This window comes from Sorex fumeus, unplaced genomic scaffold (assembly GCF_029834395.1).
Source record: "Sorex fumeus unplaced genomic scaffold, SorFum_2.1 ptg000014l, whole genome shotgun sequence".
NCBI classification, from domain to species: domain Eukaryota; kingdom Metazoa; phylum Chordata; class Mammalia; order Eulipotyphla; family Soricidae; genus Sorex; species Sorex fumeus.
In genome coordinates, this window is record NW_026606071.1 from 36,927,239 (window position 1) to 36,940,119 (window position 12,881).

Here is a 12,881-nt window from a genome sequence, read left to right on the forward strand (position 1 = left end):
CCCCTGAACCACCAAATACACATTTAAAAACTTTAAACACTACTTTGTATTTTCAAGAAAATCCCAAAATTTAAAAACAGACAAAAGTATAAGGTGTAAAAAAAGTGTAAAAGTGAACCAACACACAAACTTTCAAATTAAGAAACAGAACATACAAACTTCCCAGAAGCCCCATCATAAGCCCTTTTCCATTTTTTCCTCCCAAAAGGTAACTTGTAGAATAACATTGCCACAGGGAGCTTAGGTTTATTGGGTTACACCCATGGCAGTGCTCCCTAGTCACTCCCATTCCTCTGTTTATCTGTAAACTCTTCTCTGTGCTCTCCTCCCCAGTGGTTAATCACATTTTCTCCCTAATCAGATTCTGTTAGCTCATGAGATCAGATCCTTCTAAGGACACTGAACTTGTACTGTAAGTTAATGTCTTTTGCATAGTTTACCTTAAAGCAATGTCCTTTCTGTATGGACACAGGAAGACAGCTATATTATGCTTTGTAACTTGGGAGTTGATTGACTCTGAATAATATTTACTCCTGGGCATCTGCTTTCTTGACTCAGTTGCCCTTAGTTCCTACCACCCCAAAAGCAAGGTCTCGACGAGGGACTGAATGGACACAGGGAAAGCTGTGAGCTACCCTGGCATCGAAATGGGCCAGGTCAAAGCGCCACGATACTCAACTCTAAGTTGAGGGCATGATCATGGACAAATGCGGTCATGATCCAAAAGTAAGTAAGTAACGACGACGAGACTAGGACCCTGCTGGGGCTAGGAAGACTAACGTGGCCTGAGGACTGCGGAATATATAGTGAGATGTCCTCAGGAAGAACCAAACTGTAAATTTATCTCTTACTGTGCTCATACAGAGTGACATTGCTAGAGATATTGGATGTTAGATTTACTGCAACTATTTAAGTGGATTACTAGCTGAGGAAAGAACACACCCTTGTTGGGATCCCACCGTTGAGCAGATCTCCTAGTAATCTGGAATAATCTCTTTAGATGAGATTTTTTTTTTTAATTTATTTATTGAATCACTGTGGGAAAGGTTACAAAGCTTTCAGGTTTATGTCTCAGTCATGCAAATATCAAACACATTTCCCTTTACCAATACTTATTTTCTCCCATGAAGAACCCCAATAAAACCCCACCCCCCACCCCTCCCCGTCCCTGTGAGGCAGATGAATTCTAGTTAACACTCTATCCGCTTTGATTAGATTGTTTCAATAAAAGATTCACCACTATTATTTAGAGTTCCCCCCCCCCCCCCCAAATCAGACATGCTGAAAAAGCATTGTGAAGTGATTTGCTTTCTACAGCTGGGTTCAAGAATTAAATGTTGGTTTTGGATTTCTGCTATTTTACCTATTGACCCTGGAAGTATTTCTACTGAAAGTCAGATAGTTAAGAAATTGGTTTCTGTGTTCTGGAGTCGTGGCCGTGCTGGAGAGCCGCTCGTGGGGGGCAACTGGTGGCCTCGGTAGGGCGTGAAGGGCGGAGCGAAACGCCCCCCTTCCCATGAGGTTTTAGTCGCCCCCACACTCCCGGCTCATACCTGCTGTCCACAAGGCTCCCATGTGGCTGCCATCTTTCTTTCCAGAGAGGAGAGGGCGAATGGGGCAACACCCTTTCCCCTCCGGCAGACTTGATGGGCTGGATCAACGCATAGTCCGTTCACTTTTCTGCTCCAAGCTGCTGGGTTCTGCATTAAGTCCTTGTGCTTCTGGGGCCATGGCCGTGCTGGAGAGCCGCTCGCGGGGGGCGACTTGTGACCTCGGTAGGGCGTGAAGGACGGACCGGAACGCCCCCCGACCCATGAGGTTTTAGTCGCCCCCACTCCCCCGGCTCATACCTGCTGTCCACAAGGCTCCCATGTGGCCGCCATCTTTCTTTCCAGAGAGGAGAGGGCGAATGGGGCAACACCCTTTCCCCTCCGGCAGACTTGATGGCCTGGGTCAATGCATAGTCCGTTCACTTTTCTGCTCCAAGCTGCTGGGTTCTGCATTAAGTCCTTGTGCTTCTGGGGCCGTGGCTGTGCTGGAGAGCCGCTCGTGGGGGGTGACTGGTGACCTCGGTAGGGCGTGAAGGACGGACCGGAACGCCCCCCTTCCCATGAGGTTTTAGTCGCCCCCACACCCCCGGCTCATACCTGCTGTCCACAAGGCTCCCATGTGGCCGCCATCTTTCTTTCCAGAGGGAGGAGGGCGGAAGGGAGCAACACCCTTTCCCCTCTGGGCAGAAATGATTGCCTGGATTAACGCATAGTCCTTTCACTTTTCTGCTCCAAGCTGCTGGGTTCTGCATTAAGCCCTTGTGCTTCTGGGGCTGTGGCCGTGCTGGAGAGCCGCTCGTGGGGGGCAACTGGTGACCTCGGTAGGGCGTGAAGGACGGACCGGAACGCCCCCCTTCCCATGAGGTTTTAATCGCCCCCACACCCCCGGCTCATACCTGCTGTCCACAAGGCTCCCATGCGGCCGCCATCCTTCTTTCCAGAGAAGAGAGGGCGAATGGGGCAACACCCTTTCCCCTCCGGCAGACTTGATGGCCTGGATTAACGCATAGTCCTTTCACTTTTCTGCTCTAAGCTGCTGGGTTCTGCATTAAGTCCTTGTGTTTCTGGGGCTGTGGCCAGAACTCTGACTTTCAGGGAGAAAGATTGGGTGGTTTACTTCTCATTGATCACTTTGTATATAGAGAGATGTCGCGCGGTTTTTTCTTTTTTCTTTTCCTCCGGGATCCCGCACCCTCCATGTGTTCTTTCTCTTATGCTTAAGGCTTCAAAGATGGCGCTGGGGGGCGGGCTGTGGGCGTGACTTCCGGAATCAGAGGTTACCTGAGAGGTGTAGTCCGGCAGATTTGAGAAAAAGTCCTCGTTCCCGCATACTCGAGCTGTGTTTGTAGAGGGTTCTGGTCACCAGGGTTCCATCTGGGGGAGGCGAGATGCGGCGCCTACTCCATCTGGAACTTGCGGGTGAACTCGGCTCTTTTTGGAACCTGTTTTTTCTTTTTTCTTTTCCTCCGGGATCCCGCACCCTCCATGTGTTCTTTCTCTTATGCTTAAGGCTTCCTAGATGAGATTTTATCCTTGAGTTAATCTCCTCGATGAGTGGTCTTACCTCTCTTTGCTGATTTGTTAAGGTTCAACCCACCTTTTTTTTTTCTTTTTGGGTCACACCCAGCAGATGCTCAGGGGTTACTCCTGGCTCTGCACTCAGGAATCACTCCTGGTCATGCTCAGGAGACCATATGGGATGCTGGATCAAACCCGGGTCGCCTGTGCAAGGCAAACGCCCTACCCGCTGTGCTATTGCTCCAGCCCCCGGTTCAACCCACCTTTGTGTCACCACCCTATGTGATTGCTATATAAACTAAGACTGTAAGCTCAGAGGGGGCTTGGGCTCAAGAGGGCAGAGTCAGAGGTGAGACTGAAGACTGGAATAAACTACAATTGATACCGACCAGCCTGGCCCTCGTTCCTTCCTTTTCCTGCCCATCACCATTGACCTCCCCGGGGTGGGGGAAGCAGCTAAGACTACTGAACGCGGGCGGCGGGAGAGACAGAGTGCCGCCGGACCTTTTGAAAACACACAGTAACTAACATCCCGATTAATCGTTCTGTGTCTTTTTGAGTCTTCTTCATTATTTATTTATTTATTTATTTTCTTCTTCATTTTTTAAATTTGCCGCTTTGAACCTCACTGTAAGATCAGACCTTCCTTGCTACACGTGACTAGCTGGCTTTCACCCATTACTTAGTTTTACAGAAAATACGTATTTATACATTGCTCCAGAATACAAGAAGATCGGAACTAGAACTTCCCTGAAGAATTATACACCCATCAAAAATAAATGGAAGGGAAAAGAATTTTCTACAAGCTACTTACGCTTTGCAGATAATGGAATGCTGAACCTCAAATTCCAAATTGGTAATAACAGGGCACGTATACACTCTGGTGGCTGAAACATCTGGAGAATTTTCTTCACCAGGGATAGATTCAGTCTTCCAAGTTTTATTCAATTTTTCCATATCCTCTTTTAGCTGATCTAAGCACTGACTTAAAAATTCATGAGCATCCTGAGAAAAGCATGACATTCTGAATCAGATCCAAACATCCCTTCTGGCAGCACACCGCACTGATTTACCCAAGCACAGCGCTCAGAAGTCAACAGCACGCTGGAGAACAGACTCACTGTTACGGTTCTGAAGAGTGAATCTTGAGAATAAATATAAACGACAGAGAATCTTTGTAGGGGGCCACACTCAGTGGTGCTGGGGGAAGCACGAGATGCCAGGGATGAGCCTTGTGGTTCCCACTAGCAAGGTGTAAACCCCGCCCGCTCCGGGATCTTCCCAACACTATCAGACAACACATGCGCAGGAAAGAATAAATCAATCAATCACACATGACTTTTTGCTTTTCAAAAAAGTTATTTGGAGAGCCAGAGAGAGAGAAGTGCCTTCGCTGCCTTTGTGGGAGGCAATGGATTCAATCCCTGGCCTCATGTTGATCTGGAATACTATTGGAAATGAGCTGTGTGTGTAAGGGGGTGGAGAATGACACCCTGCCCCCCCCCTTTCCCCAGCACTGCTGGATAGGAAAAAAAAGACAAGAGAAAGTTTTTCTAAAATAGCTACTGTATCATCCCTTCCCCTGTCTCCCTGCCCCTTTGGGGTCCCTACTGTCACGCCCACTGCCTCTGGGCCATATTTAAGCAAGCCACCGGGCCTTGATCCAGAGACTCACAAGTGCATCTCAAAATGGATTAGCTCCCTACAAAGATGTCTCTGGACCCCAATCATTTATTTAGATTTGCCCAGCTGCTTTCAGCGCCAATCGACCTCTCATTATATTCGTAATAAGCAACAGAAAATAAATGATCTAGAATCTGCCTATAACAGGCAGGCTTGAATGGTGGTAGGTAATTGGTTTAATGGTGGTGGGATTGGTATTAATACATCGAATGTAAATGTAATCAATTAATGTGAACAACCTTATGAAAATAAAATTTAAAAATAAAAAATATTTTAAATAGCTATTATATCTAAAAACAATCCAAGTTCCTGCGACAGCAAATCACTTATTTATGCTTTAGGGCCACGCCCAGTAGTGTTTGGAGCTTACTCCTGGCTGGCTCTCATCATTCAGCCAACAGTCCTCATGGTGCTCAAGGGACAAATGTGGTGCTGAGGACTGACCCTGGGGCAAATGCATGCAAGGCACATATCCTACCTGCTGTACTACTGCTCCAGCCCAGTAAATCAAATTATTAAAACCTGATAATATGCACAGAAAAGTCATCTTGAATCTGTTAAGTGCTCTAGTATTTCAAATCAACACACATATACCCAACCACGTTAAAAAAAAAAAATCAAGCAATACACTGAAACCATTTCCCCTATCTCTAAAGTATTTAAAAACAGTACTTACATTCTGCATATAACCAGAGAATCTCTCTGCTGTAGCTGAAATGGCATTTTTAACTTTCTTGAGTAAATCTTTTTTGGTCTCTGAATTACAGATATCTTTTTTAACAAGCAAGTGTGCAAAGCGTCTGGTGAAAGTAAAAACACTGGTTTGTTTCACAAAACATCGGAAAATGGTATTTTAAAGAAAACTTCGTTAGTCTACAATTAATAAATTAAAGGGTTATCCACCATGTTCGGAACAATTACCTGATAAGTGCATTGAGTGGAATCTTCTTCCATGGGATACCTTGTTTAAGCAAGTCATTTGCAAATGACTGCAGCGAAAACAGAGACTGTAAAATAGCATTCATATAGCAGGTATTTCCCAAATTGGAGAAGCTGAAATGAAAGAAACAGTACTTTTGAAGACAATGGTAGGTCCTGGTAATCCGTCCACTACAGCAGGGGGTCCTCACTACAGCAAACACCAGGCATCACCTGGGGGGGGGGGGGTTGGTGTAATATGTGCTGCTAACAACCCAACTAATTTCTGACCCCACACGTGCATGGGGAGGGAGGTACAAAAATGTGCATTTTAAACTGGATTCCAGCTGCTGCTGCTGCTGGTTCGGGGAACGCCCAGTAAGAACCAATGCATGGCTGCAAAGATGCTTCCAGATTCTGTGCCAGGCTGATTCTCATCTGAAGCCCCCTGGAGGCGGGTGGGTGAGCCCACCACCAAAGCAACAAACATAGCCCCGGCAGCCAAAAACCTCCAGAACCAGATTGCCGCCGTGCTCACAGCAGATCTCCACAGATTTGGGTCTAGCCTCATCCATGAGAATGAATCTGCTGAAAAACTCAGGCATACGGGTTGTGTGCCCGATCTCTCCAGGCTCTCAGAAGTCGGGAATGGGTGACCTCCCCCCATCTCCCTGTTCTTCCGAGAGCCTGGCAGTTACACCCATGAACTGCTTCTGGCGCCATATAAGCTCGTTAATGGCCATGATCCAGAGAATCACAAATAAATCTTGGAAGAGAGCCACAAGCTGCAGAGATGCCTCCAGCCGCCAGAGTCACCATCCAGTTAAAAATTTAACTCCAGCTGTATCACTCTATTTAAAATTTTGTAATTCCTTGAGCACATGGCCGCAACATCTCCTACTCTACATCACTGATATACCAAGAGTAACATATCACACTGGATGGGGTGTGGTGGTGGGAAAAGTAAAAATAATGGTGCTGGGAAGGAGGGATTGGGGTTGGAATATTGAAAGTAATAAATTATTGTGAACAACTTGTAAAATGAAATAAAAAAAAGCACAAATGTATAACTTTGCAACTTAATTTCACTTCAAGGAAAATAACAACCGCCCCCCAGGTTCTGATAATTTTTTTTAACTTCTCATTTTTATTTATTTATTTTAATTGATTCACCATGAGATACAGTTACAAGCTTTCATGTTTGAGTGTCAATCATACAATGATCAAACACCCATCCCACCACCAGTGCACATTCTCCACCGCCAATGTCCCCAGTATAACCCCACGTTCCGCACCCCCTCCCCCCGCCTCCATGGCAGACATTTCCCCCCATACGCTCTCGTTCTACTTTGGGGCATTATCATTTGTAATACAGATACTGAGAGGTTATCCTTTATCTACTTTCAGCACACATCTCCCATCCTGAAGGATTCCTCCAACCATCACTGTCTTGGTAATCCCTTCTCTATTCCAGCTGCCTTTCCCCCCAGCTCATGAGGCAGGCTTCCAACTATGGGGCAATATTCCTGGCCGTGAAGATAACACATTCAAAACCTTTTTTGGGGGGGAATTGGGGGGGGGTGCACCACTGTATTGTATCACTCAACTCTAAGATATATCTTTTAACTTGTTTTGGACATGTACTTTTCAAAATTCCCCAATATTTACAGGAGATTTCTATCATCTAAAATTGGACTTTCTCTTGGCGCTGGAGAGAGTACAACAGGTAAGGTGCTTGCCTTGTACTTGGCCAACCAGGGCTCAATCCCTGGCCCCATATGGTCCCCCAAGCACCACCAGGAGTGATTCCTGAGTTCAGAGTCAGGAGTAAGTTCTGAGCGCTGCCAGCTGTAGCACCCACCCCAGAGAGAGTTTTTTCTTAAATCAATGCTTGTTTGCTGTAGACTTGTTTTCCACAATTCTGGTAAAAAAAGAGATGTGATAATTTTGATTTTCAGTATTAGAGAACTCAGTCACTTCACTGATATCTTGTTTTCCCAGGTTTTAAATTGGAGACTTATTTGGGAGCCTGTGGATCCAGGGATCATTCCTGATGACACTGAGGCTAAGGTGCAAATCGGACAGGTTGAAAACAGGCACAGCAATTATGGGAGTGTCTGGGGTGCCACCAGGGTCACGTGATGCCAGGGATAACTATGGGCCCCACACATGCAACTTAGCCCTCTGAATATTCTTTTCTTGCTATTCCCGCTGAACTGGGAAAGCTGCTCCTTTATTATTTTTGTTTTGTTTTGGGGGGCACACCTGGCAATACCGAGGGCTAACTCATGGCTCTGTGCTCAGGGTTCACTGCTGGCCCATTTTGGGGACCATATGTGGTGCTGGGCTTGAATGTGGGTCAGCCCTATGCAAGGGCAAGCACCCGACCAGCTATGCTATATCCTTCCACCCAATACCGTTACTTGTATTCCATTTGTTACATTTCTCAATGTGACCAAAATAGCAGAACTCAACTCTAAATCACATTACTTTTTTACTTGCTATAGTTTTACTTATCTGTTTAGTTCACGGTCTATCACTATCACGGTCCTCCCATTTACTTGCCAGTAAATGGCTCCAGATGGATGCAGAAAGATGGTAGTAGCTGGAATGCATACTGGGGGGCACTTTCTGAGTGTTTGGCTTAAAGAAAGTGAATTTCAAAGGGAAGCACTGAATCTTATTTTTCTGCAACAGGGAACAATAAGCAAAACAAAAAATTGGGGAAAATTTTTCTTTTAATTCTGTATTGGGCCACATCCCGCAGTACTCAGGGGACCGTATACAGTGCCAGAGATTTGAATGGTGGACCAGGTCAGCAGGATGTAGGACAATCACCTTAACCCCTGCACAGTCTCTCCAGCTTAACCTGCGAACCTCTGATCTAGTGTGTCTCTTTGAAATACTCTTTGTGGTTTTGGCTCTGGGTGGAAGAGCTCAGAATTACTCCCTGGCTCTGGAGCCAGAGACCACTCCTGGTGGTGCTCTAGGGCCCATATGCAGTATTGGGGATTGAACCCAGGTGAGCTGAACGCAACGCAAGCCCCTTCCCCGCTGCCTTATCTCCTGGGCATGGTTTCCAGTCTTTTTTTGACCCATGCTATTACCGCTGGTGTGAGGTTCCCTGTCATTTTGATTTGCAGTTCCCTAATGATTAACCACACCTATCTCATATGCAACTGCGAAGCCTGATACTTTACTTCTCCCCTTCTCCTTCACATTTCCTGCATTTGCAATCACATTCCTTTATCAACAGGCATGCTTACTACACCATGCTTGCACGGCTGTTCTCATCATTCAGTTTTATTTGGCTCTACAGCTGAATGTATGAAGTACTCTCCATTTCTTTCTACAATACTTACCTCTCTATCAAATGGAGTGCTACAGTCCTAAAAAGAACAGATGAATACAGTATTCCGAGTACGTCCACTTTATATTACTTACTCTGCCCTTTATACCTGACATCACTGGTATAAATGGGCCTCTAAGCATGACACTAACCCTTTGAAATCTCCCCCATCCTTGGGGGATCCTTTTAAATGGATAAATTCAGGATTCTATTTCTAATAGCTTGTCGTGGATTATGGTTATAACTACTACTTTACTGCTTGGATTTTATGCTCCAGGGACTCAAATTACATGAAAATGGACGTTCTTCACCTGCTTTTCAGTTGAGGCATTTTCTGTAATCAACCTTTTTGTTTTGGGGGGTCATACTTGTTGGTGCTTGTGACCACACTCCGAGCTCAGTGTTTGGGGGATGCTCCCAGCAGTGCTCAAACGCCCACGAGGCACTGAACTTCCGTGAGCAGAGCATGTGCTCAGTCTACTGTGCTATCTCTCCGGCCCCACTCTTTGCTGCATTAAGCAGGGCCCACACAACTGCTTGGTTGTGGTGCTCACAGCCCACTGTCAGTCCCACTGCTCACCAGAGGCCATTTTCAGTTGGGATGTGAGCACCTATTTACAGAGTCCCATTCTCCTAGGGCGGTGCCCAAGCACATCCCCACCACCGTGCTTGCCAGGGGCCGTATTTCTGGCCTTTGGTGCACACACATCTGTACCTGAGGTGGTCACATGCACCTAGCCGTGTGTGGGAGACTGGACACTATTGCCGGGGACCCCAGGCTCAGAGTGTGTGGATAAATCTCAGGACCTCACCCTTGTAAGGCACATATATTTTTTGCTGCTGAGCTCACCCTCCGCTTCACTTTGTCACATCCCCCCCATCCTGGCTGCTCCGTTCTCCTTCAAAGCCCCTCGGCAAAATTTTATTTGAACTTACCTTCCCTTCAGAATCTAGAACTTAGAATTGCTTTGGTTTGCTTCTGCTTCTGCTGTGCCAGGGATCAAAGCCCAGCCTCACATATGCAAGGCAAGTGTTCTGCCACAGCGTGACATCCCCAGAACACAGGGACCTATACTTTCAACTCAACTTCCAGTATGATGTTCTCTTCTTTTATCTTTTCCCAGGACAAAACTATTGTCATTTCTTGCTGATTCATTTTGATTCTTGCCTGAAGTCTTGACTTTGGAATCCCCTGGTCTTTTTTTTTTTCCCCAAATCTATCACCACACATTTCATTATAGCAGATTTCATTGTTCTTAGTGTTGTGCAGTAGTTTTCTTGCAGTTGTACACCAATTTTTTTTTTTTACTGGCTTGTAATCTTGTAAAATCAAGATTGCTCCTTAAGCCCATGTTCTCTTTTGAACACATTACTTTCTCTCTTTCTCTCCATTCACATCTAAGTACATTTCATTCAAAAAAAATTATCTTGCTTCACTTAGCACAGCAGGTAGGGTGTTCGCCTTACACGCGGCCAACATGGCCGACCCGAGTTCGATTCCTCCGCCCCTCTCGGAGAGCCCGGCAAGCTACCGAGAGTATTCGGTATGCCAGACACAGTAACAACAAAGTCTTCAATGGAGACGTTACTGGGCCCGCTCGAGCACTTAAAAAAAAAAAACAACTAAATCAACTTGGTTTATATTGGAGTGAAATTTTTGTTTTGCTTTTCACTACACCTGGTGGTGTTTGGGGCTTACTCTGGGCTGGGCACTTGGGAATCACTCCGGGCGGTGTCTAAGTGCCAGATACTGAACCCAGGTTGGCCATGCCTTACCCACTGGACTATTTCCCCAGCCTTGGACTAAATCTCTGGATTCATGTTTTACATTTAAAGTCTTCCTAGATGTGGCAGCTGTTTAATATTCCTGTCTGGCAGACAGGCACTCCATTCAAGCAGGACACTTCTGTAGGTTTAGCGAATATCTCAGCACTTCATGTTCGTCTCCTTTCCTTTCATTTCTAATTTTGGTGATTAATATTGAATCATTTCTTCCCCAGAGTGATTTCTTCTCTATTATATCTATGTCTTCTGCTCCTACATATGAGCTTTTATGCAATCTCTTCAGTTTCTTGTTCCCAATCACTGTCTTCCAGATTGAAAGCAAAACGAGGAACACATCTGCACGTGTTCTGATGTCAATTGTGTGTGTTTTGATAAAAATGCAGACATGAAGGGGTTGGGAAGGATGTCCGTGAACAGGAGAAATATGAGGAGTGGGATGAAGTGGCTGGGGCTGAGACAGGCATGTTTTGTTTATGATGAACAGCTCTGACCCACCTCTCTCCTATCCTTTACAAAGGTTTATATTTGACCACTATACTGTTTTTGATGATGAAAATAAATCCAAAGAGAATTTTCATTTTTATAGCCGAAAACAACAACAACAACAAAAAAACCCAGAAACAAACAGTGTCCAGCGTGTTCTGCAGTGAGCAGTGAGACTAACTCCCCCCACCCCCCTCCAAGGCTCCTTCTTGGGGAAGGCCTTTATACAGGCTGTGTACTCACATCATCCCTGTTTTCCTACAGGCTAGCATTATTTTACGGTTATGAGTTGGGTATAACTTGGTCATGTTTGGGGTTTGGGAAAAATGACATTTCAGCTTATAAAAGATTCCACAGGGGTGCTAGAAAGATAGTACAAGTGGGTAAAGCGCTTGCCTTGGACAGTTAACCAGGGTTCTATCTCCAGAACCCCAAATGGTCTCCTAAATCCCATTGGAAATTAACTCTGAATGCAGAGCCAGGAGTAAGCCCTGCCTGACCATCACTGGGTATGGTCCCAAAAATGAACAAAATATTTCATTTTTCAGAGTTCAAAAATACATTTGGAGGTCAGATAACGAACTCAGTGATGTAAGACAGAAGGTGACCAAATAATGTATAATTACAACGTGACTCCTTTCATCACTATTAGCAAATCTAACAAAACACACTGCTACAGAATGGCTTTATAAAAAGAAGGCAAAATAAAAAACTCTCCCTACCCCTGTAGTTGTTGCTGTTGGTGAGAAGAAAGGGGTACTCTGGGTTTGTTCCAGCCAGTGTAATCCTGGTTACACCGCAGCTTCTTCACAGAGAGCGGAGACGGCTGAGGAAGAAACCCCAAACTTCTTTTGGCCGAGGGAGTTTGGCTGGAAACGTTAGTCCTAGAGAAAAGGAAAATAAGGTAAGCTACAAAAAACAATCTGAATACTTTCTTTTTTCTCCTTGTAATTTTAAAAGTGTCTAGGGCAAAAAAAATTCTAAACTGGGACCAGAGTGGTAGGAAAGCGGATAGGGCGTCTGCCTTGTACCTGCCAACTTAGGTTCAAACCTTGGACCCAACAGGAGAGATACCAGAGCACAAAGCCGGGAATAAACCTTGAGCATGACAGGGTGTGGCCCAAAATAAAAACAAAAAAGGGGAAATTAACAAAATCTAATAAAGTAAACACCTATGCCAACAATCCTATTAATATAGCCAAGTGCCCATGTCGATCACAATCTTATTACTCTATTCTAAAATCATTTCAATCATTTTCTATCAATTTTATCATATACTATCACTATTAAACATCACAACTTGACTAATAAATATTCTGTTTGCTTCTCTTCTATCCTTAAGTGAAAAACTTTGGCATCTTCACATAGTCTTTTAATTAACACAGACAAGATTTTTTTCTCTTGGGGCTGGAGAGATAGCACAGCAGGTAGGGCATTTGCCTTGCACGCGGCCGACCCGGGTTCGATTCCCAGCATCCCATATGGTCCTCTGAGCACCGCCAGGAGTAACTTCTGAGTGCAGAGCCAGGAGTAACCCCTGTGCATCGCCAGGTGTGACCCAAAAAGAAAAAAAAAAAAACCTTTCTCTTACACTT

At 45.3% G+C, this 12,881-nt stretch overlaps 1 protein-coding gene across 2 annotated transcripts in view; it reads right to left on the reverse strand.

Moving 5' to 3' along the window:
- USP37 (ubiquitin specific peptidase 37) overlaps positions 1-12,881 on the reverse strand; it is a 65,777-nt gene that overhangs the window by 26,743 nt on the left and 26,153 nt on the right. For both annotated transcript variants that reach the window (XM_056111619.1, XM_056111618.1), the window contains exons 9-12: positions 12,009-12,170; positions 5,673-5,804; positions 5,428-5,551; positions 3,883-4,073 (exon numbers count right to left, since the gene is read on the reverse strand). In XM_056111619.1, coding sequence (XP_055967594.1) covers positions 3,883-4,073; positions 5,428-5,551; positions 5,673-5,804; positions 12,009-12,170 — 609 coding nt within the window. The remainder of the gene's footprint in view (positions 1-3,882; positions 4,074-5,427; positions 5,552-5,672; positions 5,805-12,008; positions 12,171-12,881) is intronic.